This window comes from Phaseolus vulgaris, chromosome 9 (genome assembly GCF_000499845.2).
Source record: "Phaseolus vulgaris cultivar G19833 chromosome 9, P. vulgaris v2.0, whole genome shotgun sequence".
Classification (NCBI taxonomy): Eukaryota; Viridiplantae; Streptophyta; class Magnoliopsida; order Fabales; family Fabaceae; genus Phaseolus; species Phaseolus vulgaris.
Window position 1 is genome coordinate 35700972 of NC_023751.2, and position 24207 is coordinate 35725178.

Here is a 24207-nt window from a genome sequence, read left to right on the forward strand (position 1 = left end):
TACATAATTATTGGTGCAACTTGAAAATACTTATCCTAAAAGTAAATGAATTTATGAAAATAGTAACAAGTAATATAAATAAACAGGCAATAAAAAACAAGATAATTATAAAATTAAGAAAAAAAGCATTTATATTGAAATTGTAAATTGTGTGGAGTTTAAGTTTAGTTTTATTTATTTACTTTAAAACAAAGTTTTGAGGTGTGGTTGCACGTACACACAATATGAGAGAGGATCTCGGGGGAGTGTCCGAGAAACGAAACAAAAAAGCGTAGCTTCGCCTCTGAGAAGTGGCGGTGAAGTTGAGAACGCGCGATCCAAAATTCCTGAAATCAAGAGAGTTTACGAGTTTGTTCTGTTAGTATATATACTCAGAATCGACAGAGCGAAGCATCAATAGGCACCGCTTTTAGGTTCTATCATTAACATTATTATTATTATTATTATTGTTATTGTTATCATGAGTGGCGAAAAGGAAAAAACCTCTGCACCTTCTTCTTCTCCGTACGTTGAGTTCTGCAAAGGAGTCAATGGCCACGACAAGGTTCTCCTCCGCGAATCGCGTGGCTCCTCCGCCGAGGTAATCGCTTATCATTCCTGTCAAAATGCATCTCTCCTTTTTCTTCCTTGATCTGGTTCCGTTCGTTGTTTTCCACTTTTGCTTCGCATTCGCCGCTTCTCATTTGCGGTTTTGCTCCGCGAAGTGCTGATCTCGAGAGAATTTATTCGGATCTGGTGTTTTAGGTTTTTGTGGACTGTTATCGCAGTTAATTAGCTTATGAGGCTTGATCTGGTTTTCAGCACTGGTTTTCGATTATGTAAAGCGTAGAATTAACGGAATGATGAAGAAAAACCGATTGTGTCGGTTTCTCGCTCTGTTTGATTCTGACGTTTGCTTTTCGATCTTAATTCAGGTGTATCTGTACGGTGCTCACGTGACGTCATGGAAGAACGACCACGGCGAGGAATTGCTTTTTCTCAGTAGTAAGGTGTGTGTGTTAAGTGTGATGGAACGTGTTTGTGTTTCATCTCTTGTTGTTAGTTCATTAATTTCATATCTTGTTGTTAGTTCATTAATTTCGTCGTGTTATAGTTTTGTGTTTTTTCCCCCCATTATGTGCTGTAATGACGGAATGGAGTAGATAGAATACGAATTTGTGTTATAGATCTGGATTGGTTTGCTAAGTTTTGTTATCCTTTGAATGTGTCTGTACATTGAGTGATCCGAAGTAATAACTTGACTTCTCATCACTGTAGGAGCTTTCTGTGGTTCATGATATTGATTTGTTTTTATGGCACATTAATTTCCAAACCTTTCTGATTTTGAGGTGGATTTAGTTTCTCGAACTTGGTTGGGAAATATGTGAATTTCTATCCTGATTATAATCTACTATATAAAATGTTGGAACTCCGTGTTATATTGATCTTTGCTTCAATAGCTTTAAATCATATTAAGCAAATTATTTTGTCCTTCTCACTCTGGTTTTAAATACTTTCTAGTTGAGCGTTTGTGTTGATTAGAGAAACTATGATCATATTATTTACTGTTAATTTGTTCCTTATGCAGGCTGTATTCAAGCCTCCAAAGGCAATTCGTGGAGGGATTCCAATTTGCTTTCCTCAAGTATGTACTTCTTACATAATTTTGCTTTTCATTATTGTTTTTTGTCATCGTAATGCATTTTTAGAAGAGGTAAAATAGTGGAGAAAGGAAGAAGAGGGATGAGAGGTGAAATGTTAATGGTTCACAATACTCTTAAAACTTAAGGACTGTCGTTCTTAAATTAATTAATACCTTTTTAAAGATATCCACTTCTGACATTTCATAATCTCATAGTACTACTATTAACTACTTAATGCTAAAATTGATGATTTTATACACACATTTGTTTACTCTTAGAGCCATTTGGGAGGAAAAGTTAATCATCATTAGACATTTGAATAATCTCACAACACTATTATTTGCTTGTGAGGCATCATAATTGTATACAATCATATTCATTTACTCTTGCTCAGTTTTTGGATAAAATTAACCATATTTGAACGTGGTTGATCATGCATGCTGGGTGGAAATCCCCTGTGGCGTAACACCACTTCTGTAAATAAAATACCAAAAGAGTAATTTATATTTAAAAGTCCATTTTCTTTCTGGATTTTATTACTCTTTTGATCAAACTCAATCTGCTAATCATAAATAAATAATAGATCAATAATAAATTAAAATCCAGTAATTCAAATTTCTACTATCTATTTCTGAATATCATCTAATTTGAAAATGGCTTTTCAAAAATACTGTGTTATTATCATATCATTCAAGGTGACATGAACATGGAAAATTGCTCTCTGTTTTCAGTTTGGAGGCCTTGGCACCCTTGACCAACATGGATTTGCTAGAAATCGTTTGTGGACCATTGACGATGATCCTCCTCCATTTCCAACAAATACGTTGAGCAAAGCCTTTGTTGATTTGATACTTAAGCCCTCTGAAGAAGACTCAAAAAACTGGCCTCACTGGTATTAAACATATGTTGTCTATGTTTACTTTTCAACTACCTTTTTTTATTAAACCTCATTCATAATCTCGTTGTTTGGATTGGTTATATTATTTCCTTATGTTATTATATACCTTGCTGTTTGTTTGTAGCTTTGAATACCGTCTTAGGATAGCTTTGGGACCAGGAGGAGATCTGATGTTGACATCACGGATCAGGAACACAAACACCGAGGGAAAACCATTTTCATTCACCTTTGCATATCATACATATTTCTCTGTATCAGACACAAGGTTAGTGCAATATCATTTTTTCACACTTTATCACAGTTTAGTGATAATATTCTGTTTTTCATTTATAAGTTAACACTGTTGTCAAATTTAACAACTTGCTACTGTTTACTTGCAAACTTTATTTGTCTACTTCAGTGATGACATTTCACAATTTTTGTAATGGATTTATTATGTTATCATTAATTGGTGAATTTTGTAACAAAGATTGTGGCTTCTGGTAGTTATCAATATAATTAATAGGTTTAAATGTGTTTTTGATTCCTGGAATATGTTTGGCTTTTTATTTTGCTACCTCTTAAATTTTTTGTTGATTTTGGCCAGATTTTCTTTTGTATTTTGTCCTTGAAATTTTTTGGCTATTTTAAATGGTTGCTAAAATATTTTTGGATTTCTGTTTTGGTCCCTTAAAAATATATTATAACATGTTTTCTAATGGTGAAGTGTCTAAGTTAATAAAAACAATGTAACGGCAAATATGAAATGCAACATGGTTTTTTTTAGGGACCAAGTGTTAATAAAATATTTATTAGAGACCAAAAGAAAAGATGAAACATATTTTGGGACCAAAAACATAATTAAGTCTGTTTATTATATTGAATTACTTAAAGTTACTTATTCTGAAGTTCTTCATTACAAATCAGGTGCATTTATGATAGAAATAGATAAAAAAGCACTGTTGTGGGCGCTTGGCATGGGTGGAAGTGTATAGCTTGGTTTGTTTCTTAAATGGGGGTAGAGGAATGCATAATAAAATTAGTGGAGAAGCCATTAAAATACACGTTATAAACTGTTTTACTGGAAATTCAGATTTTGAGAGTCCAATGGCACAATTGGTTTTGACCCATGTAATGAACCCCACATGAACCTAAAAATATTTGGTTGTTGTGTTGCCAAGATTTATGCTGGAATGTGAAAATGCTTGGCCGTTCAAACTTCTACAATCTCAACTGTTGGTATATTGCTATTAGTATATGATGATAGAGTATGGATATATGCATTTTCAGTATCCCAGTGTAAAATAATAAGCTATTGTCATTACCTGTATGAAATTTTCAGTATGCAAATGTTATCACATTATCCAAGTTAACTTTTGGTGCATATGTACATGACCAAAATGTTGTGTATGCTGAAATATATCTGTTTGATACTTAGTTAAGTTTCTCATCCTTTGGTTGGTGAAATTAGAATTTTTGTTGTATTTATAAAAAATCTACTTATGTTTTTCTTTTCTTTAATTTGAATGCTAATTCAACTGACTTTTTTTCTGATTGTATTTTCTTGGGTCTTCTCTATGTTATTTTTTGTTATTATAATTAAAAATGGATTAACATCTTGTTTATTTTGATGAATTCAGTGAAGTTCGAGTGGAGGGATTGGAGACCCTGGATTATCTTGATAATTTACAGAACAAGGAGCGCTTTACTGAACAGGGGGATGCTTTAACGTTTGAATCAGAAGTATGATCGCTTTTTCCCTTGTTTTTTTTTTGTTTTAGGAAGCAAGACACTGATATTAAGTGTACAATTTGGATTTATTTCCGTAAATTGAATTATTGAAATAAATAAATATATTTCTTTACTTTTAATATAAAAACACTCTAGGTGAAACTTAAAAGACCAGTTTCTATTTTAATTGAAAAAAAATTGATAGACTCAGCAGCAGCACTCAGTTCTATAGAACATTCAAACAATTTATAGTTCTTAAAGATGTTTTTTTTTTAAATTTTTTTATCAGTTTAAATATTTTTCTAGTATTGAATTCATGCCAAAAGTGGGCTATCACATTTTTTGAACAATGTTTTTGATTTGGCAACTTGTGCGAGTACATGCGCACATGTGGAAGGATGAAAAGATGTAAAACTGTATTGTTCATCATTCACAGAAACAATCAGTCAGTTTCTTTTTCTTCATCCCAATCCCTATCCTAAGCTTTTTTCTTTTCTTTTCCCCTCATTCCTGTTTTATTTATTTTTTATTTTTTTGCTTATCTTTTATTTCTTTTCCTCCTTTTCATTCTTTAACATGCTGTAATAGAGGTGGTGGAATTACAAAATATTTTCTGGCTGATGCTGTCACCCATTCTGTATCTGGGTTACCCAACCCATTTATGTAAGAAACACATTTTTACAAAAAATAAAATTGGAAAAAGGAGCAAAAAAAAGAAAAACACGTACCTGATCTGGTTTGTATATGGTTGTACCTGGTTTCTAGTATTAGTTGACCTATGCCAGCCACATCATGTGGCCAATTCTCATATATTGATGTTTCATGGATTGTGTTGACTATAAAATGGTTCTTCTGTTTGATATGATAGGTTGACAAGATATATCTGAGCACTCCCACAAAGATTGCAATTATTGACCATGAAAAGAAGAGAACATTCGTTGTGCGTAAAGATGGCCTTCCTGATGCTGGTGTGTATTATTAAGTCCATCTTATATAGAAATTGTGTTACTCATAAGTGTACTGATTGGAACTTCCATTATTTGTAATTCTATTTTTTAATTCAAAATTGTGCTTCATATATGTGTATATATGATCAAGAACGGAATGAGGTATAATGTTGTAAAATATATCTCTTCTAATTTTCATGTCTAAAATCTTCACGTAAGACTGTAAGGTATAACGTGTAACAATATGGTGATAGTGACTTTTGCTAGAAACTTGATTTAAGCTGGCCATGACATTTTCCAAATTTAACTTGGAACACATTTGTAATCTAGTCATGCAAGACATTTTAAGCCAGTAGTAATGAACTTGGAAGAATCATAAGCATGGAATTGATAGCTTATTGGTGCAAACTGTCAAAGTCAACAAGTCTGAACCAAGTAGATATTTACACATGCCTTCATTACCAATGAGTTGTGATGCCTCTATGTTCACATTATAGTGACTGTCTCTGCCTTATGGTTTTTCTTAAAGTTACATTTATTATTAATCTGTGCAGTGGTGTGGAATCCTTGGGATAAGAAAGCAAAGGCCATGGCTGATTTTGGTGATGATGAGTACAAGCATATGCTCTGTGTAGAGGCTGCTGCTATTGAGAAGCCTATCACTTTGAAACCTGGAGAAGAATGGAAAGGAAGGTTAGAGCTTTCAGCTGTTCCCTCTAGTTATTGCAGTGGACAACTTGATCCCCAGAGAGTTCTTCTGGGAAGCTGAATGATCTTTGTTGTGTTCTGTGTCCTGTACAGGTAATAACCGCATATTATTATATTTCAATTCAAATATCCTTTAACATTACCATAAAAAACGACCTAAGCCTCCTTATTACATTTTTCCTCCTTAAATTTTGGATACGAAAGAATTTTTAGTAGATATTTGATAGATACCAATTCAAAATCCATAGATTGATTGAAAGAAAGTAATATACAATGCTAAATCAACTTGTCTTAATACACAACCCTCTCTATATCTCCAACCTCTGCTACTATAGTTAGAAGAGGTCTTACTAATAGAGGCTGTTCCTTTCAGTTCTTTGCGCTCATCTTTATTTCTTTTAACATATACTTTAATAATCAGGCTTGTTGCCAACAATTTCTTTTCCAACATTTTTATGGTGGTGTGTCTCCATTTTGCACCATGTAACTGCAGAGCAGAATTAAGAATTGGGTTTTATTCTCTCCAAATGACATATCATTGCTTAAGCTGATGCTTATCAATAGTAGCTCCTGACTCTGAAATTTGGTTTTCTTGTGCTTTGATATTTAAGATTGATTAAATAAAAGATTAAAACTGTTAGTTGTGGTCGTAATTAGATTGCTCGGTTGTCCTTCATACATGTGTTAATCCATTTAAATGTCTCACTAATAATCCTTTAGGAAAGATTTATCTGCAGGTAGCCTGTTGCAACATTTATGGATATTAAAAGGAAAGTGTCTTCAGTAATTTTTCCCCTTCATGTTTCATTTAAGTCTGTGGTGGACGGATGAACTCATGTTGGATAGAATTTTATTAAACTTTTGTTTTTTCCCCTGTAATGGATGACAAACTGAACAAAGCGTATGAAGCTGTTGAGGCCACAGTTGTTGTCATGGAAGATCGCAATTACAGCCTACAATTCAACAGATTTTCACGTTGGGTTGAATGGCCTAGACCCACAGGGATTCATTTTGAATTCATAGTTTTTTGGATTCTTAAATCCCTGTGAGTTGTTATTTCTAAATGTCATAGGGCAATGAACACATCCTTTAAGAGTATTTTATAATGCTAAAGGAGTGTACACCAGAAGAACGATTGACAAGTGATTAAATATTTATGGGTTATTTTGTTACATCATCCTATGTTTAGTTAAATCATTATTTTTTCTACCTTTGCCGTGTAAACCTGTTTTACAAAGCAATGTAGATCATCTTGGTGGATGGAGGGAGTAATGTATTCAATCAGCTCTTAGATCATTTTTTATTTGTTTTTCGTATTTTTTTGGTTCAAGTTCTCCCAAGGCTGCCATAAGTTAAGCCTGAAACTGGGATTTTTAGCGAGGAAATAACAAATTATAAGTGAATATTCAGTCTGACAAATATCAATATTTATTTTAAAACGACGTTTTTATTGAATTGATATTATTGAAAGTTTCCATGCTAGTGTTCTGTTCGGGTGGTTCAAATTGTGATATGCAATTAAATGGAAATAAATTAACCTTTTTTTATGTAGTCGTTAGAAAATTGTGCTTACTTTCCTTTTTCAAAAGTGTTCACAAGTTTTGATTTGGTTCACAAGTATATTAAAACAAGTATAATTTTTAGGTGATAAAGTCGTAAAAATTGACACGGGAAGGTTCGATTTTGAAATCACCCGGTATCACGTTTCCTCTGGTTTACTGTTTGGTCTACTATTAACCTTTTTTCAATTTTATCCTCTCATTTTGAATTGCTTTGATTTATTCTATTTTTTTTTATGAAAAGTAGTTAATGTAATTTGTCAAAAAAAAAAACTATATTAATTTCTTAAAAAATAGTCAAACTGAGAATTTCGAAATAGCGAAAATAATTTGAATAAATTAAAAGAAATGATCATAATAATAACAAAAAAATCATTTAACCTAAATCTTCTAGTTTTAGTACAAAAGAACAAATATTACTATAAAATATAAGATATTTCATTGATGGCCATCTTATTTATTATGTACAGCATACCAGTTACAATTAATTGACTGGTTAATAAATATTCTATATTCTTCTATTTACTCAAGTACAGGTAAAAATTGAAATTATAAAAAGTTAGATATAAAAATTGTAAATTAATATAAATAGCTAAATTATGACTTCGAAAAAACTAAATTATTTCATATATATATAATATAATAATAATAATAATAATTGGTAAAATAATTTATTTACTTTTTGTTAAAAATATACGTTATGTTAATAATATTTTCATTTATTTTAAATTAAATTTATAAATAAATACCAATTCAAATAGATTTTGTAGTCCAAATTTGAATTGACTGATGAGTTTTGAGAAGAGGCAATTTTTTATGGAAGCATCATATTAGTTATTAATCTGGCATATGGCACCAATGAGTCGAAGTCCGATTTGAAAAAGAATGGTTAGCGTAGTTCTTCATCATCATATTATCATAATGCCTTATTTTTGTCTTGTTTGTTTTTCAGCTTGAATTTGAATCAAAGATATCTGTAAATTATTCTCAAATGCCATTCCATCTACAAATTCTTTGCTTGCGGTCTCATTAACTTCATCTTATTATATACAATATAGTTGCGTAGACTTAGAACTAACTATTCAAATTAAACTAAACCCTTTTTGAGGGAAATCAAGTCATCCCTAACATTAAGAATTGATTATTCTATGAATTGGCCACATTCAACTTGTGATGATGTTTGAAGAAGACATATTTGTTCATTGATCTGTTACATGGATTGATTCGTTGCTTCTACCTTGAGAAACTTAATGATAATATGACACAAGAAAGGTGATGAGAAAACTTTAGAAACACATGCATTGTGTTCTAAGCCATTGCATCCTTCTTGCTAACGTTTTCTATCAAGTCCAAGTCTATGCCAAGATTATGGCAATCTTTTGTCTCTTCATTTCTCGTTAGCATTGAAAAGTAATAATACTATAATAGTACAACTAGATCACCCTCAATTAAGATAACATTACTCACCACAACTTGAACCCATTTTCTTTTGAATCGCAAATGCAAATATGGAGGTATATGAAGGGGTGGTAATGCGGGTTGGTCCACCCGCATAGGCTCGTCCCGTTTATTTTTTGCAAAAAGCGGATCGGGTTGGTCTACGAGTCTGCGATCCAGTCCGCACGAGAAATATTTTTTCAAAAAAATATTATTTTTAAATAAAAATTTTAAATTTGTATTATTTAGATGCATAAATGATGTTATAATATTATTTTAATGAGACATACATAGTAAAATATTATTAAAATTTTCAGAATGTGAAATATGAGGCTACATGAAGAAAATATGGAGGTGTAACAAAAAATTTCTACATTCTAAAGTTATACGAGTCAACACGCCCAACCTCGCACGAGCTGTGGATTATGTGGGACGGGTCTAAGCGGGTTGAAATAAACAACCCGTCTCGCATTTTTTACAGTGGTCCACGGGCTGACCCGTATGACCCGCTCCACTTTGCCACCCAACATATGAGTCTTTCACTACGAGAAAATCATTAAATATAAATTTTTTTTAGAGACTAATTAAAATAATTAGTTATTATTTGAATAAATTAGAGACCATTTTATAAACTAAAAAAACTATTGCTATTTAAAATAGTTTTAATTATTAATAAAAATTTATAAAATGATTTTTAAATTGGTATCTAACCTTAGTTATCAATGTTTTAGTTACTTACTATTTTATATTATAAATTATTCTCTATTAGTTTTTCAATTTAGAATTTAAAATATTAGTCTCTAAAATTTAGGTAGCTAATTTAAATACAAATTTAGAAACTTTTATTAATAATAAAAACTACTTTAGATATAAATAATGTTTTAGTCTCTAAATTAGTATATAATTTAATTAATAAAATGATTAATTATATTTGATCTTTAAATTTATTTATTATTTAATATTTTTTTTTAGTGTTTATTGTAGAATTTGGACTCTTCAAAATGCCTCATGATTTGTTGATTTCTTGTATGTACATATTAACTTCCATGTGATGCTAATTGCATGAAAGCTTCATTTTCCTCTTTTTACCACACAAGTTATGACCTATTGGTAGTTAGAAGATATATAGTTCAATGAAAGTTTGAATATTTTTAAGAAATATTCTGCAAAAGGAAAATATAAATAAATTAAATGATTTTCTTATATGTTAATTTGAAACATTTTTTATAAGTTAGCTTACACAAATTAATTTATAACTTTGTCAAATATATATGGTCCGAGTTTGATCAATAATAAAAAATATTTAATAATGTGTTACTTATTTGATGGCCGAGTTATATAAGTGTGAGATGAAAGTTTTGAATATATAGAAAAAAAAAACATTGACATTCTCCCTAATTATATAAATGGAAAATTATAATTTACTTCTGAAAAGAAAAAGTGAGAGATCAATGCCTCTTTCTTTGATATTAGTTCATCCTCATTTCCCAACATGTTGTTATCACATAAAGATTTCATGATTGGATGATGATTATGCAAATGTTGTCTACACTATTTTCTCATAATCTTCACACTTGTATGGTATAAAAATTAAACTAAATTCTTAACTCATCTTAGCTTCAATTACACTTTTCTTCACTCATTTTTCGCTATTGCATGTGAAGTATATGGCCAGACTGTCCATGAAACTGACTTTGGTTCATCTTATTCATCATTCTCCAATTTAGAATCCTTTTCAATTTCATCCCATTTTTTTATCATTGCATGTCATATATATATATACATGTGCACATATTTAGATATATGATATATATATTACAATGTGTAGCATAAGAATCAGTTCATAGCAGCAAAAAGTAAACAGAAGTGATGGGGGATCATAGCTTTCTTATGATCTTTTCTTCCTTTTTGGTTTTCATAATTTGTGCAGAAACAAGCTTAGCTGAACTTAGTCCCAGCTTCTATAGAAAGACATGCCCCAATGTGGAAAGGTTGGTTCGTTCTGCTGTGGAGTTGAAGTTTCAGCAGACCTTTGTGACTGCCCCTGCCACTCTTAGACTCTTCTTCCATGATTGCTTTGTGAGGGTGTGTAAGCTTAGAGACACTTTCTTTCATATTCTCTTACACTTTTTTATGATATTAAACTCAAATTTATTAGAAATCCTTTTAGTTTTGTTGGGTTATGTTCATTATTTAATGATTCTCTCCTGATTTTGGAGTATATCCATCAAAATTGGTGGTTGTTAAGATAATTTAGAGTGTTTAAAAGTGAGTTTCAAAAAGTGCAGCTAGCATCCCTTAAGATATTATCACATCACATTAACTATAGTTATTGCTTATTGAGTTCCAATAATTACTCTCATTTTTGCATTGACTTTCTATGTTGGTTTGAGAATTATCTTAGTTCCATTAAAAGAGTGTTATCCATGTATTAAAGCTCATTGAACATGAGAGAGTGTTGAAAATACTGTATTTACTAAAAATATAATTAAATTATAATAAGTAAATGAAGATAAATCTTATCTTACAAGTTATTTTTACAAATTAATTTTATAAAGTTGAATTAGATTTAAGTGTAAAAATATGCAAGAGTGTTTATATAGTCTGTGCATTTCTATTCTTTCATTGTTGAATGATTTTTATTTGCATGGCTTTTGAAAGGCTATTGATATTGCTTTAATTTGTGCGTAGGGTTGTGATGGTTCCATTTTGCTTGCATCTGCAAATAACAAGGCAGAGAAAAATCACCCTGATGACATTTCACTAGCTGGGGATGGCTTTGACACTGTGGCAAAAGCCAAAGCAGCTGTTGATAGTGAGCCTCACTGCAGAAACAAAGTCTCTTGTGCTGATATACTTGCTCTGGCTACTAGAGATGTCATCAATTTGGTATATAACTTTTACATTGCTTTTCTACTTCAAGTTACTCATAAAATTGTTTTCTACATGCTAAACACTTTCCACTGTGCTCACAACTCTTTACACTATCTAACAGTCCTTCAATTGCAGGCTGGGGGACCATTTTATAGAGTTGAATTGGGAAGGCGTGATGGAAGAATATCTACTATTGCCAGTGTTCAACGCCATCTTCCTCAGACTCATTTCAATTTAGATAAGCTCAATTCCATGTTTGCCTCCAATGGCCTCTCCCAAACAGATATGATTGCCTTGTCAGGTAACTTCAACACACTGACAAAGTTATGTTTTTTCTGCATTTATGTTGGAGATTCCACATTAACTAAAGATTATGACATTTTATATATATATATATAAAAGTGGGTGCAAACTTCATCTTATAAACTGATTTTATGAGATTGAGTTAGACTTCATTTCTTAGTATGGTATCAGAACCATTCCGAGTCTATTCCAACGAATATTTGTTGGGCTTATCCGGTCACCCGCTAACGAACTGTTATCGAATCATCCATAATATATAGTACCACACACGAGTTGGTAGCCTCAGCGTGAGGAAGGTGTGTTGGAGTTCTTAACATTTCGTAAGCCGGTTTTGTGAGGTTAAGTTAGACTTAAAGTTAACTTCTTAACTATTCAACCAAAATTTTATCAAAGACAAATAGAATGTTTGCTTCTATATTTGAAAAGAAATTCAATCAGAATACACTTTTACACACATATTCAATCATAGATTATCAATTTTCTTTCCAAGGAGCTTGAAAATGATGTGTTGTTTGTTTGTGTTAGGTGCACATACTATTGGATTCTCTCACTGCAATCACTTCTCAAAAAGGATCTACAATTTCAGCCCCAAAAGACTAATTGACCCAACACTAAACTTACAATATGCCTTCCAACTTAGACAGGCATGCCCTCTGAGAGTTGATTCTAGAATTGCCATCAACATGGACCCTGTCACCCCCCAAAACTTTGATAACCAATACTTCAAGAATCTGCAGCAAGGAAAGGGTCTATTCACTTCTGATCAGGTTCTGGCTACAGATGAAAGATCAAAGGGCACAGTGAACTTGTTTGCATCAAATCAACTAGCTTTTAACAATGCTTTTGTTCAAGCTATTACTAAGATGGGAAGAATAGGTGTTTTGACAGGAAGACAAGGGGAAATAAGGTTTGATTGTTTCAGGGTGAACTAAGAAAGTGAAATCATGGTATGTTCTTTACAAAAATGTTTGGTACCATATAGCTTTGTAGTGTTGTAAGATGATAGAATCAAAGTGCAGTTGTTGATAAAGAAAAGTAAGAGTAGTTGTAATAAAAGGGTGAGAATTGTGAAAATATGAAGCAGTGTGTGAGAGTACTAGTGAGTAACATTATTCACTTTATGTTGGGTAAATATCTTGCTATTTAATTCTCTATTTAGGCGAGTTCATCATTGATCTCTTTATTTATTTTTGTTTCATTTATGAATATGTATTTTTGTATATTTGTTAATTCCTACACTACAAGAAAATCATGAAATAGAAACCAATTTTTAGAGACCAAAATAATTAGTTGCAATAGTAACTAAATTAGATACCATTTTAGAAACTAAAAAAAATATTGATTTCTAAATTAGTTTATATTATTGTTAAATAGTTTCTAAATTGGTATCTAATTAGCAACCTAAGTTTTAACTACCAATTATTTAGTTTCTAAATTTGGTCTCTAAAACCTTGGTTGCTAATTAGATACCAATTTAAAAACTATTTAACAATAATAGAAACTAATTTAGAAATCAATATTTTTTTTAGTTTCTAAAATGGTCTCTAATTTAGTTACTAGTGCAACTAATTATTTTGATTTCTAAAAATTGGTTTCTATTTCATATTTTTCTTATAGTGATAGTTGCATTATAATAATTGAAGTTTTTTCTTTTCTTCTCCTCTCTTCAAGCTTCCTTGGGAATGAAAGCAAGTTCTTATTAATGAAAGAAAAGAGAAAAAAAAATTATTATTATTCCAAAATAAAAAGGCATAACCCCAAGTTATCCGTTTATATTAATATATAAAACCTGAAGTCCTGATTGTGTGAATCTTAATATAGTTGAATAAATTTTCTTTTTTCTTTCATCCATTATTAAAAGATTGAAGCTAGAAACATGATAAGTTGCTTAAGTGAGAAAGAGAAAATGATTTAAAGATATGAATAAGTAAACGAATAAAAGACACTACATAAAATTATTAAATAAAAATTAATTTTAAAGATCAAAATAATTAATTACTATTTGACTAAATTAGAGACCAAATTTATATATAAATATTAAATATCAACATTTTAGTCACTTACTATTTATATTCTAAATTAGTCTCTATTAGTTTTTTAGAGATTAATTTAAAATCTAAAATATTAATAGCTAAAATTTGGGTAGTTATTTTAGTTTCCAATTTAGAAATAATTTCGTAAACTTTTATTAATAATAGAAATCACTTTAAATACAAATAATTTTTTAACCTCTAAATTAGTATATAATTTAGTTAATATAGTGACTAATTATTTTTTGTCTCTAAATTTGATTTTTATTTAATGATTTTCTTGAAAGCTTATGAAATGTGATATAATACTATTTTTTTAATGATTAAAATTAGAACTTTTATGTAAAATATTGAGATTCATGGAGCTAGGAAGATAAAGAGAAGGAGAAACTAAGATAAGGAAAAAAGAATAGAACGTGTTTTTGGAAGAATGTTCTTCACTATAACTCAAAAACACAAAAGAAGAGAATGTGAGGTGAAATGAAGAGGAACATTACATGGATAACAACGTTAACAATGCAACCATATAATATGTGGAAGACAAGGATATCGAAAAAATATTTAATAGAAAATAACAGAAAAATATTAAATTTTATTTATTGAAATTAAAATAGAAATTACTATAATATAAAGTAGAACAGGTAGTTGAACTCTTGGTGTATAAGATACCAAAGCATTTTGTAACCCTTAAATTTAATTAAGAAAAAAAAAATATATAAATGGAAATTTCTCTGATAATCATTTAATAATTTCTCTCTTTCATAAACAGAGAAGAATGTATTGCGATATGGGACTTAACTTATTTAATTGAGAGATGAGATTGTCCTTTATTATTTATATTTATTCATTACAAAATAAAATTATCCTTTATTTACTATACATTAAAAGTTACATAACCTTTCATATACATAACTATCAAAATATTTTAATACTATTTAATCAATTATTTTAATCTGTTATTTTAACCTTTCATATAATAACATTTGGCGTTCTTAATATCATTAATGTATAATTATTTATATATACGACCAACTTTGAATTATATATATAGTAAGATCAAAGCATAACAAAATCAATGTTAAAACTATATTTTCTTAAAACTTTGAGACAATTCTACAGTACCAGTCTTGATGTTCATGTAAAAAGGAATCATTACTAAGAAATTTTCATCTCAAATGTGTAGCCATAAATCTATTGGTTTCATACAATAAATTTATATTATTCTTTTGCAAGCAACATATCCTCAACATACAAAGTTAATAATTGCTGAGTTTTATGGAGTTATACATGCTATGGAGGAAGCTCAAAATATGGGACTTACTAAAGTTTGGCTTGAATGTGATTCTGTATTGGTTTGTGCTGCGTTTACTGCTAGGACTAATGTTCTGTGGATGCTTCGTAATCGATGGAATACTTGTCTTAATTACTGTGGGACAATCAGGTTTATGGTTACTCATATTTTTCGTGAGGGGAATGCATGTGCTGATAAGTTGGCTAATTTAGGGTTCATTCATAAAGAATCATTTCATTGATATAATAGACTTTCATCTAGTCTGTTCTTAGAATTCTTTATGAATGGGTATAGTCTACCTATGTATCGTTTTTGTTAACATGTGGGTTTTGGTCTAGTCCCCCCATATTTTTGTTTTTTTTTTTTAATAATACTTTTTGCATGTGATGGCAGATGATTGTTGTTACTTGAGGTGTCAGCCTCGCTAAGATCTCAAGTTGCATAGTGATGTCTAACATGAAAACTTTTATAAAAAAATACATACAAAATTAATAAAAAATACTTGCTATCACAAAACTTATGGAATATACAATCATCAATTAAATTCACCTCAATATCACATAAGAAAATCAGATGAAACTTAAAATATCATTGCCAAGATGTTTGCTTAAGCTCATAAATGGATTTCTTAAGTTAGCAAAGCAAATCTTTAACTATTAAGATTTTACCTACTATCTACTTTAAATTTTAACTTAATCATAAATTTAATTAAAAATTAATTTAAAATCTAAAATAGTTAATAACTACAGTTAAATACAAATTTAAAAATAATTTTATAAATTTTTATTAATAATAAAAACTATTTTAATATCAATATTTTTTTAATTTATAAAATAATAATATCTAACTTAGTCAATATAATAATTAATTATTTTTTTTCTAAATTAGTTTTTATTTAATGATTTACTAATAAAGTTATATTTATCATACTTTGATTTAATAATAAATGATCAAATATAGTAAAATTGTTTTTGCTCTTGTAATAATTTCTTTTAAATTATCATATTTACATGTTAGATTAGATTAACCCAATATAACATGATCAACCAATATTTTAAGATGGAAAAATCATGAGGTACATTGAAGCAAGCAAGTAAAGGTAATTTATGATTGAGCTCATTCATTATCATTTCAATGCATTGAAAATTAAAAGGTGTAGATCCGTACACATTCACTTTAAAAACAACCCCACTTTTGAAGAATTTTTTAGATGGAAAAAAGTGCCTAAAAAAAGACTGGCTAATAAATTGTTGGAGACACACTAGTATTTGGAGATTGTCGTGTAGTTAGCCTTATCAAGGAACCACACGAGTCCAAAGTCTAGCAGACAAGAAATTGCCTAACATTATCTTCTCTGTCATGGGGTCCCATCAATTTCCAACTCTTCTAAATCTTTTCCTCAGAAAGGACTATGGACTTTAATATTCATCTTAAACAACTTGCATTCATGGTGTACAAATGAATCAGTCACAACCCCATTACCACACAAAAGAAACAACTTCTGTGTATGTTGTCACAACTTTTTTTTCACTGCTGCTGTACTATTTACACTTCTGAAAGACATCACTCTTAATTCAGAAATGATATATTAACAACCTCTTTTGTGATTCATGATATGAAAAAAATGTAGTGAAAGTTGTCAATATATCATTTCTTCTCTTATTTCTTAATTTTTGACACAAGTTAAGTGTCAAGATTTTGTGATTTTAAGACAAGAACACACTACATGCTCCTGGAAGACTGGTTTTCCTTCTTCTGTGTGATGATTATAACCAATTTTGAGATGTTGCCACTTGCCATGCATGTGATGCTCTTATCCTTCTAGGGGGTGGTGCATTTTTTCTTCTTCTTTCCAGAAGAAGGTTCAGAATAACATCATTTTCAAAAACAAGAATTTGGGACAAGAAGAACCTTAACCATTTTGATTTGATGTAGTCTTTTGACAATTGGCATTCCTTGTATGCTTAAATTCCCATATGGTGCCAAGTAGTACTAGGTTATGCCTTTACAATAGGTTTGAAAATGAAAGTAAATTAAGAAGCACATCAAACTCACTCTACCTATTTACAGAGGGGGACACTCAGAAGTGGGAGTAGTATAAGTTATCCATTTATTGGAATAAAGTAAGAGAAAAAACTAATCTAGGAATCTGAACACATGAACCATAAAAATTCAGTGGTCCATGTAGAGTTGAGATGAAGGATACATGATAGAATAAAACAGGTTAAACTCTCCTATTTAAGCTTTAAACCTTGAGAAAGCCAATGTGGACCCTTTCTCTCTTGATCAAATGTCACACTTGAGCTGCTCATGGGAGTGGTGGGGTCACTGCAATCTCCCACCCTATCCGATTGGAAAGAGACAGAAGAATTTAGCTCCCTAGTTTTCCCATTGGGTGAGTCTGAGCACCCTAATGGGAGAAGATGATAAGGTTTCTTAATGCTATTGTTATTGTTATTATTATTCTTAACTTGGCTTCCTCCTATGCTTAAAGTCAAATCCACTTCCATGTCTTCATCACAACCATTGCTGCTTATTTTACACCTCTCAAGTGCAGTGTAGGAGCTAGGCCCTGCCTCATTTTCTTCACACCTTCCAAAAATGTCTCTCTCAGCACACCTTTGAAGGTCAAAACCCCTTTGCCTCTTCATGGTCTCCCCAGAACAGCTTCCACTCCTTTCCTTTGAGCATGTCACCTCTTTCAAACTTTGGACATGGAAATCAGGTCCATATGAAATTAGTGTTGTAGCAGTTTGCTGCTGCTGCTGCTGTTGAAGGAAATGAGAATGACTCATGTCTATGCCATTCATTGGAGTCCAAAATTTCTTTTGTTTGGTTTCCTTTCTTTGGTCATCCATCAGCATCTTTTGCACACTGTATACCCGGTGTAGTTCCCTTACCTACAAATTCCAAACACTCATCATTATTTGCCAACTGGTAATAGCTTCAAATCTCAGCATGTCACATTGTCCCTTGGGATGTGAAAGAGATTTCAGCAAAATTGACAAAATAATGTTACATATGGTGCCTAGTAGGAATTATGAACGTACAATTATTTAGACTTGGAGAATTATTAAAATTGGCCATTGATACAGTACAGATGTCACAGAATGCAAGACATCTTACATTGATTTTGACATCAGCATGGTCACGGTCAAAAAGAATAATGATTGTACATTACTACCAATTTTTTTGTACAGTCCAAAGATTAAGAAAAGGTGAAAGTCTCTATTCAGTTGGATTGAAATCACATGTCCATTTTCTTCCTCATTTCACATCCCCGAATCAAAAAGTAGAAACACACGGTTAAAAAAAGTAACTTACTTCACAGTTCTTGTTCCCCTTCTTCACATGCCACTTTTCAATAGGGGTAAAAGGAAAGAGGGATATGTACTTTGGTTTCCATTGTGTTGGGGCCTTGGAGTATAAGGTAGTATTTGGTTTCAGAACCTTTTTTTTATATCATTTTAATTAAAGAAGATGTCACTTCATTCTTACTTAAAAAAGTGAATACATAAAACACTGAAAAACAATGACAGTAAAATGTTTTCACTGCTTTTTGTTTATAAATATTTTAATTTAAAAAAAAATTCTCAAACTAAACAACACCTTTCATGAATGGAACCATATGACACAAACCCATAAACTCAACCAATGTGTTATTCTAACACATTCAATCAGGAATGAACATGAATTTAGAACCAAAGCAAGTTTTTTTTATCACCCTATGACATTTTCTTCATGCTGAGTGTGTGGCATTTCTACCACAAATTAAATGACAACCTGAATTTTGTACTGTTAATATGAGAAAATAAATACTGCAACATGGATATGATACCTGCTGTTTGAAGATGTCCTCATGCATCTGCATAGTCTTTTTGATGGACTCTATGTTGTTTCTGTCAAGCATCCTATCCATGGGGGGATCTTGCAATTTATTAATTCCAAGACTGAAATGGTTGTTAGTCACTCCTTTGTGCTGATAATACTCCCAGACATCCACACCACCCACAATGAAGTTGTTGCTATCTACCGAGGATGCTAGAAGATTTATGGAATATTCAATTTTAGTTCCCATGCCTGTAAAAAAATGATACTTTTTTAAGTTTTTTCTCTCACCACTATCAGAGTTCAACTTCTGTGCCTAGTGAGTGCTGAGTAATGGCATCAACAATTGGAAAATTGTCTTCTATTATGCTTATGCTCAACAACAATGAATGAAACATGTTATTTCCTTTTCTGCTTCCAGTGATCTCAAGAAACATCAAATACTAATTGAAGAAACTAAGGAATTCACATATGAAATTCCAAAAGAACTAGTCATAATAAAGCTTCATATCATGTGCAAACATTAAATAGCAAGATTCTGTTGCCTCCTTTTTAGGTGCAAAGATATAGAGCCATATCTTGCAAGGTTTCTACTTTGATGTTTGAATAAATTTGTCAAAACAGGGGAAACTTTCCTAACCAAAAGTACAGAGGGGACAGAGAATTTGCGTAGCAAGGTTCAAAAGTCTGAACAAACATTGCCATTATGCTGAAGAAGTATGAAATAATGAACATTGATGTTGGCATTTAGGTGGGTCTGTGTGTGGGATGAAAGCATCACTACCACCACTAAGGTCAGGCCCATATCATTGATCTTGATTTACTATTCTTAGAAATCAGGCACAGAAAAGTGTTCATTTCAAAATTGCTCCTTATAAAGCCAGGCTCGATGAAAAGGAAAGGAAAATAAAGCAAAAAGACAACAACCAAACTTTTATATCTAAAGAAGCTCAAGTAGAGACATGGAAAATTAAAAGAACACCCCACCCACACAAACACAAGGAGTTTAAATGTCAAGACATGAACAAGTCAACAGAAATTTTCTCATGCATGGTCACCATGGATGGGCATAAACACCACTTTAAGAGCAATCAAAGCAATCAGAAACGGTCTTCAACCTTCTCAATTGATGAGACACTCAAGAAGCATTAAATCTGAGAACTACAACACCTTGTCTCACCTCATTTCTTTGGAGACTGAGACTCCACACCCAAGGAAAAAAGTACAAAAAAAAGACTTATATCACAAGGGGTTGATGTCTGTTTAAAGTTTATGTAAAAGATCACCTGTTGTGAGTAGTACCAAAATTGCAGCTTTCTGTGATGAATTTCATTGAGCATCTTCCTCCCTCATGCCAGCATTTTTTCCCATAGGTTAGTCCAACTACTAATCAAACCAATACCAAAAAAACAGGAGGCCAATTCTCTCATGGCTCTCCTTGAGTCATGGTTAAAGGGAAAATCAAAGGAAGGATGAATCCAAGTCTATGGAATTTGGAGAAAGTTCTTGAGACACCAAAATCTCTTTGGCTGTTGAATTCAACCCTTTACTTGGAGAGAAGAAAGGAAGCAGCTGAAATTTTAAAACAAGAATGATGGGGTTAATAATTAGGCTTGACAGGCTGTGAGAGGGAAGCAAGGGAAAAGCTGGAAGTGCAATGTGTCTGTATATGATATGTGTGAGTGCTTGAATGATTTTGAGAGAGAGAGAAGGGGGAAGAGGAGATGATATAATATGAATATTTTGTATTTGTGAACATAAATTTAATGTATTTTGTGTATATGCAGTTCACTGTAATGTGGGAAAGGATTGGAAGTGGGGACCACAAAGTTGCATAATAAAAACAAATGACACTCCTAAACATGAGCCAATGTAGGGCAGTGAACAAGATATTCCAGACAAAGTCTTGCAGGGCCTAATGAAGATATGCATGAACAATGAAAGTTAGTGCTTCTTTCCTATAGGACCTACCACCTCTTTCTCCCTTTAAAATTTCTTGTTTTTGGATATTCAACGATTGAGATTTGATTATTCTTTCCGTACATGCAGAACAATATCTAGAGATCTGTTATGTTTGAGATTTCACCAGAGTGTACCAATTTGAGTTCAGGTGGGTGGTCATTGGGATTCCATGTGTGTTGTTGTGGTAGTGAAATTTTCCCTCTGCTGCAGTAAATTCCATTGGCTTGGGATTTGAAATTGATAATGACTGCTTCCATGGAGAGAAGAGAATAAGGGACACACACATGCTCTCTTGTTCTCTTCTGACCCTCAACTTCATGCCTCTTCCTTCTAAAATAATCAAATTCACTTCAATTCTCAATAATACAAAAAAAAATAAAACATGTTTTAAATCTCTAATAATGTCTCAAAACTTGACTTTAGTTAATTCCTGATTATTACGAGGTTGATTTAAGTCTAACTCAATCTTATAAAATCGGTTCATGAGGTTGAGGTTTGCACCTACTCATATTATGGATGGTCGCGGGTGACAAGATAGACTCAACAAATACTCGTTAGGATAGGATCAGAATGACTCTTATACCATATTACGAAGTAGACTTTAAGTTTAACTCAACCTCATATAACTGATTCATGAAATTGAGATTTAGGTTTATATCCATTTATATACAATGAAATGATTTTTTTTACATTAAGTGCATATAGTAATTGCATGGCAATTCAAGTTTGTTCTCATGGAAAAACAGTTTTTTTTCCTATGTGAACCTTAAGTAAAGTTATGGATTTGAATTATTGTGGTGAATTTGGTGAAGTGAAATAAGAGGAAAATAATAATTTGTTTGAAAATGGAAAAGGGTTTGGTGAGGTTGATGTGCTTGTTGAAGCAAAGAATTTTGATGTAAGGAGTAGAAAAAGAAAGCATGATGTTCCCACGTCACTTGTGTCCCATCTCCTCTCTTTTGGTGCTTTCCTTCTGCCATTTTCCTTGCACATAAATTTTCAGAGAAAAAAAATAATTAGGAAAGGTAATAAATATCTAAGTGAATTGGAAACTTGAAGTTTCCATTAATGAGTTGTCAGTAATAATTGCAGAAAAGATAAAGAATTGAGATGGAAGGATGAGAATCTTCTTCCCACCCAATGGATCATTTCCTCTCACAGGTCAAGGTCAAAATACTTCTCTCTAGGAACTTTTATAAAATGTTCAAAAAATCTCTATAGTGCACAGGTTTAAGAAAAAATAAAGGAATGATTCTGTAAAAAAAATAATGTTCATGCCCTATAGTTTATTAATCTCCATAGTTTTTCTTATACTCCTGTAAAAATTATTACCTTCTTCTTTTTTTTAGTTACTTTCCTTTTTTATTTTACTTTTATTAAACAACAATCTCTTCTTCAATTACTTTTATCACTCTTTTTTCCATTGTGTCTAAGTCTTCTATCGGGATGATATCTTCAAAAAACTTTTCCTGACTCCCATCACTATTTTTCACTACCAGTAAGTTTTCGATCAAGATTTCAAGTAAGTTTTTTAGTATTTAGTATAATTAGTGTGAATTTCACTATAAGAAAATTATGAAATATAAATTAATTTTGAGATAAAAAAATAATTAATTGCTATAGTGACTAAATTAGAGATAAATTTAAAGACTAAAAAAATTTTGGTTTCTAAATTAGTTTTTATTATTGTTGAATGATTTTTAAATTGATGTCTAATTAGCAACCAGTTTTTTGCTATCAAATTTAGAAACTAAATAATTGGTAACAAAAACCTTGATAGTTAATTAAACACCAATTTAAAAACCATTTAATAATAATAGAAACTAATTTAGAAATCAAATTTTTCTAGTTTCGAAAATGATCTCTAATTTTTGTTTCTAAAAATTAGTTTCTATTTCATAATTTTCTTGTAATGATTTTTTCTCAAATTTCATGACTATTTATATAATTAATATGGATTTATTATTATTAAGTCGGATTAACCGTTGATAATTAAAAACATATTACATAATATTTAACTACTTATTAATCTTTTACTGAATTTAATAGATTTGGTGATGTGAATAGACACAAATCGAATATTGAGAACTTTAGCCTTCATTTGGTAGCGAGCAGTATAGTGTCTATTTTAGTGATTATTGTATTGAGTTTTGAAGATGATAATTGTAAAAGTTGTAATTTTGTTGGATTGTGTTGTTTGTTTATGTTATTTTTTCTTGGTGTGATTTGGGATGAATAGATGGAAATGGAAAGTTGTTTTTAAGAATCCAAAACTGTGATGCCGAAAATAATGGGCACAGAGATCCATGTGTGTGTTCTCATGATTAAGAAATGGTATTTAAATATATTTATATATTTTTGTGTGTGTTTTGTTTTGTAGTTCGTATGCAAACACTGTTCCTAAGTTTGGCTTTAACATTTACTTACACACAAAACAATGCACACGCGTGCTGAATTACAACTGTTATCTACAATTGATTACATAGATTAGTTATACTCGATCATGTATTATGTAAGTTATTAATATTTTTATTATAAGAATATATAATCTGAAAATAATAAATAAATTATTAATAATAAATAAACTTATATTATATTTTATTAAAAAATATATTTTTTTAATTTAAACTTTAGACCTCTTAAATAGTAAAAAAAACTATTGAAATAAATCATTATATTTTTTTAATATGATAAAAAAAGTTTAATATGTGCATATTTAAAAAATAAATTAAAAAAGTATAAATATGATTGATTGATAATAGTCTGAAAATTTCATAAATATTAATGATAGAGTTAAAAACTATGTTGATTGTTAGTTAGTTACCATGCCCAAGATTTTATTTGAATTATCATATAGATTTTAAGTTCATCTGGTTTGTGATGTTAAAAATAATATCATTTTTATGGGTCCAAATAGTCTACACAACAATAATTCAAACAATTTTTCATATTCACTACAAGAAAATCATTAGATAGAAACTAATTTTAGAGACAAAAAAATAATTATTTGCTATATTGACTAAATTAGAGATCATTTT

The 24207-nt window shown here is 30.7% G+C and overlaps 3 protein-coding genes across 7 annotated transcripts; 2 read left to right on the plus strand and 1 right to left on the minus strand.

Annotated features, from left to right (window-relative positions):
• The first annotated feature begins 160 nt into the window (after nt 1-160).
• On the plus strand, nt 161-7057 carry LOC137821389 (putative glucose-6-phosphate 1-epimerase). 3 transcript variants are annotated; one of them, XM_068625955.1, is made up of 9 exons: nt 161-580; nt 915-989; nt 1568-1624; nt 2354-2514; nt 2645-2785; nt 4140-4242; nt 5099-5198; nt 5732-5978; nt 6606-7057. In XM_068625955.1, exons 1-8 carry the CDS (start codon nt 461-463, stop codon nt 5944-5946), a joined length of 972 nt encoding a protein of 323 aa, XP_068482056.1. In that variant the 5' UTR covers nt 161-460; the 3' UTR covers nt 5947-5978; nt 6606-7057. The 3 variants fall into 3 exon arrangements, with proteins under 3 accessions (XP_068482056.1, XP_068482057.1, XP_068482059.1); XM_068625956.1 differs by having other exon boundaries at nt 6611-7057; XM_068625958.1 differs by having other exon boundaries at nt 6623-7057.
• A 3615-nt stretch (nt 7058-10672) lies between these two features.
• On the plus strand, nt 10673-13288 carry LOC137821388 (peroxidase 16-like). Its single transcript, XM_068625954.1, has 4 exons — nt 10673-10966; nt 11573-11770; nt 11891-12056; nt 12584-13288. The coding sequence occupies exons 1-4, from the start codon at nt 10751-10753 to the stop codon at nt 12988-12990; spliced, it is 987 nt and encodes a 328-aa protein (XP_068482055.1). The 5' UTR covers nt 10673-10750; the 3' UTR covers nt 12991-13288.
• A 3985-nt stretch (nt 13289-17273) lies between these two features.
• LOC137821006 (uncharacterized) lies at nt 17274-20977 on the minus strand. 3 transcript variants are annotated; one of them, XM_068625391.1, is made up of 3 exons: nt 20494-20977; nt 19218-19459; nt 17274-18279 (listed from the first exon to the last, which is right to left on the minus strand). In XM_068625391.1, exons 2-3 carry the CDS (start codon nt 19455-19457, stop codon nt 17614-17616), a joined length of 906 nt encoding a protein of 301 aa, XP_068481492.1. In that variant the 5' UTR covers nt 19458-19459; nt 20494-20977; the 3' UTR covers nt 17274-17613. The 3 variants fall into 3 exon arrangements, with proteins under 3 accessions (XP_068481492.1, XP_068481494.1, XP_068481493.1); XM_068625393.1 differs by having other exon boundaries at nt 19218-19420; nt 20494-20905; XM_068625392.1 differs by having other exon boundaries at nt 19218-19420; nt 19499-20757.
• Nucleotides 20978-24207: the final 3230 nt, after the last annotated feature.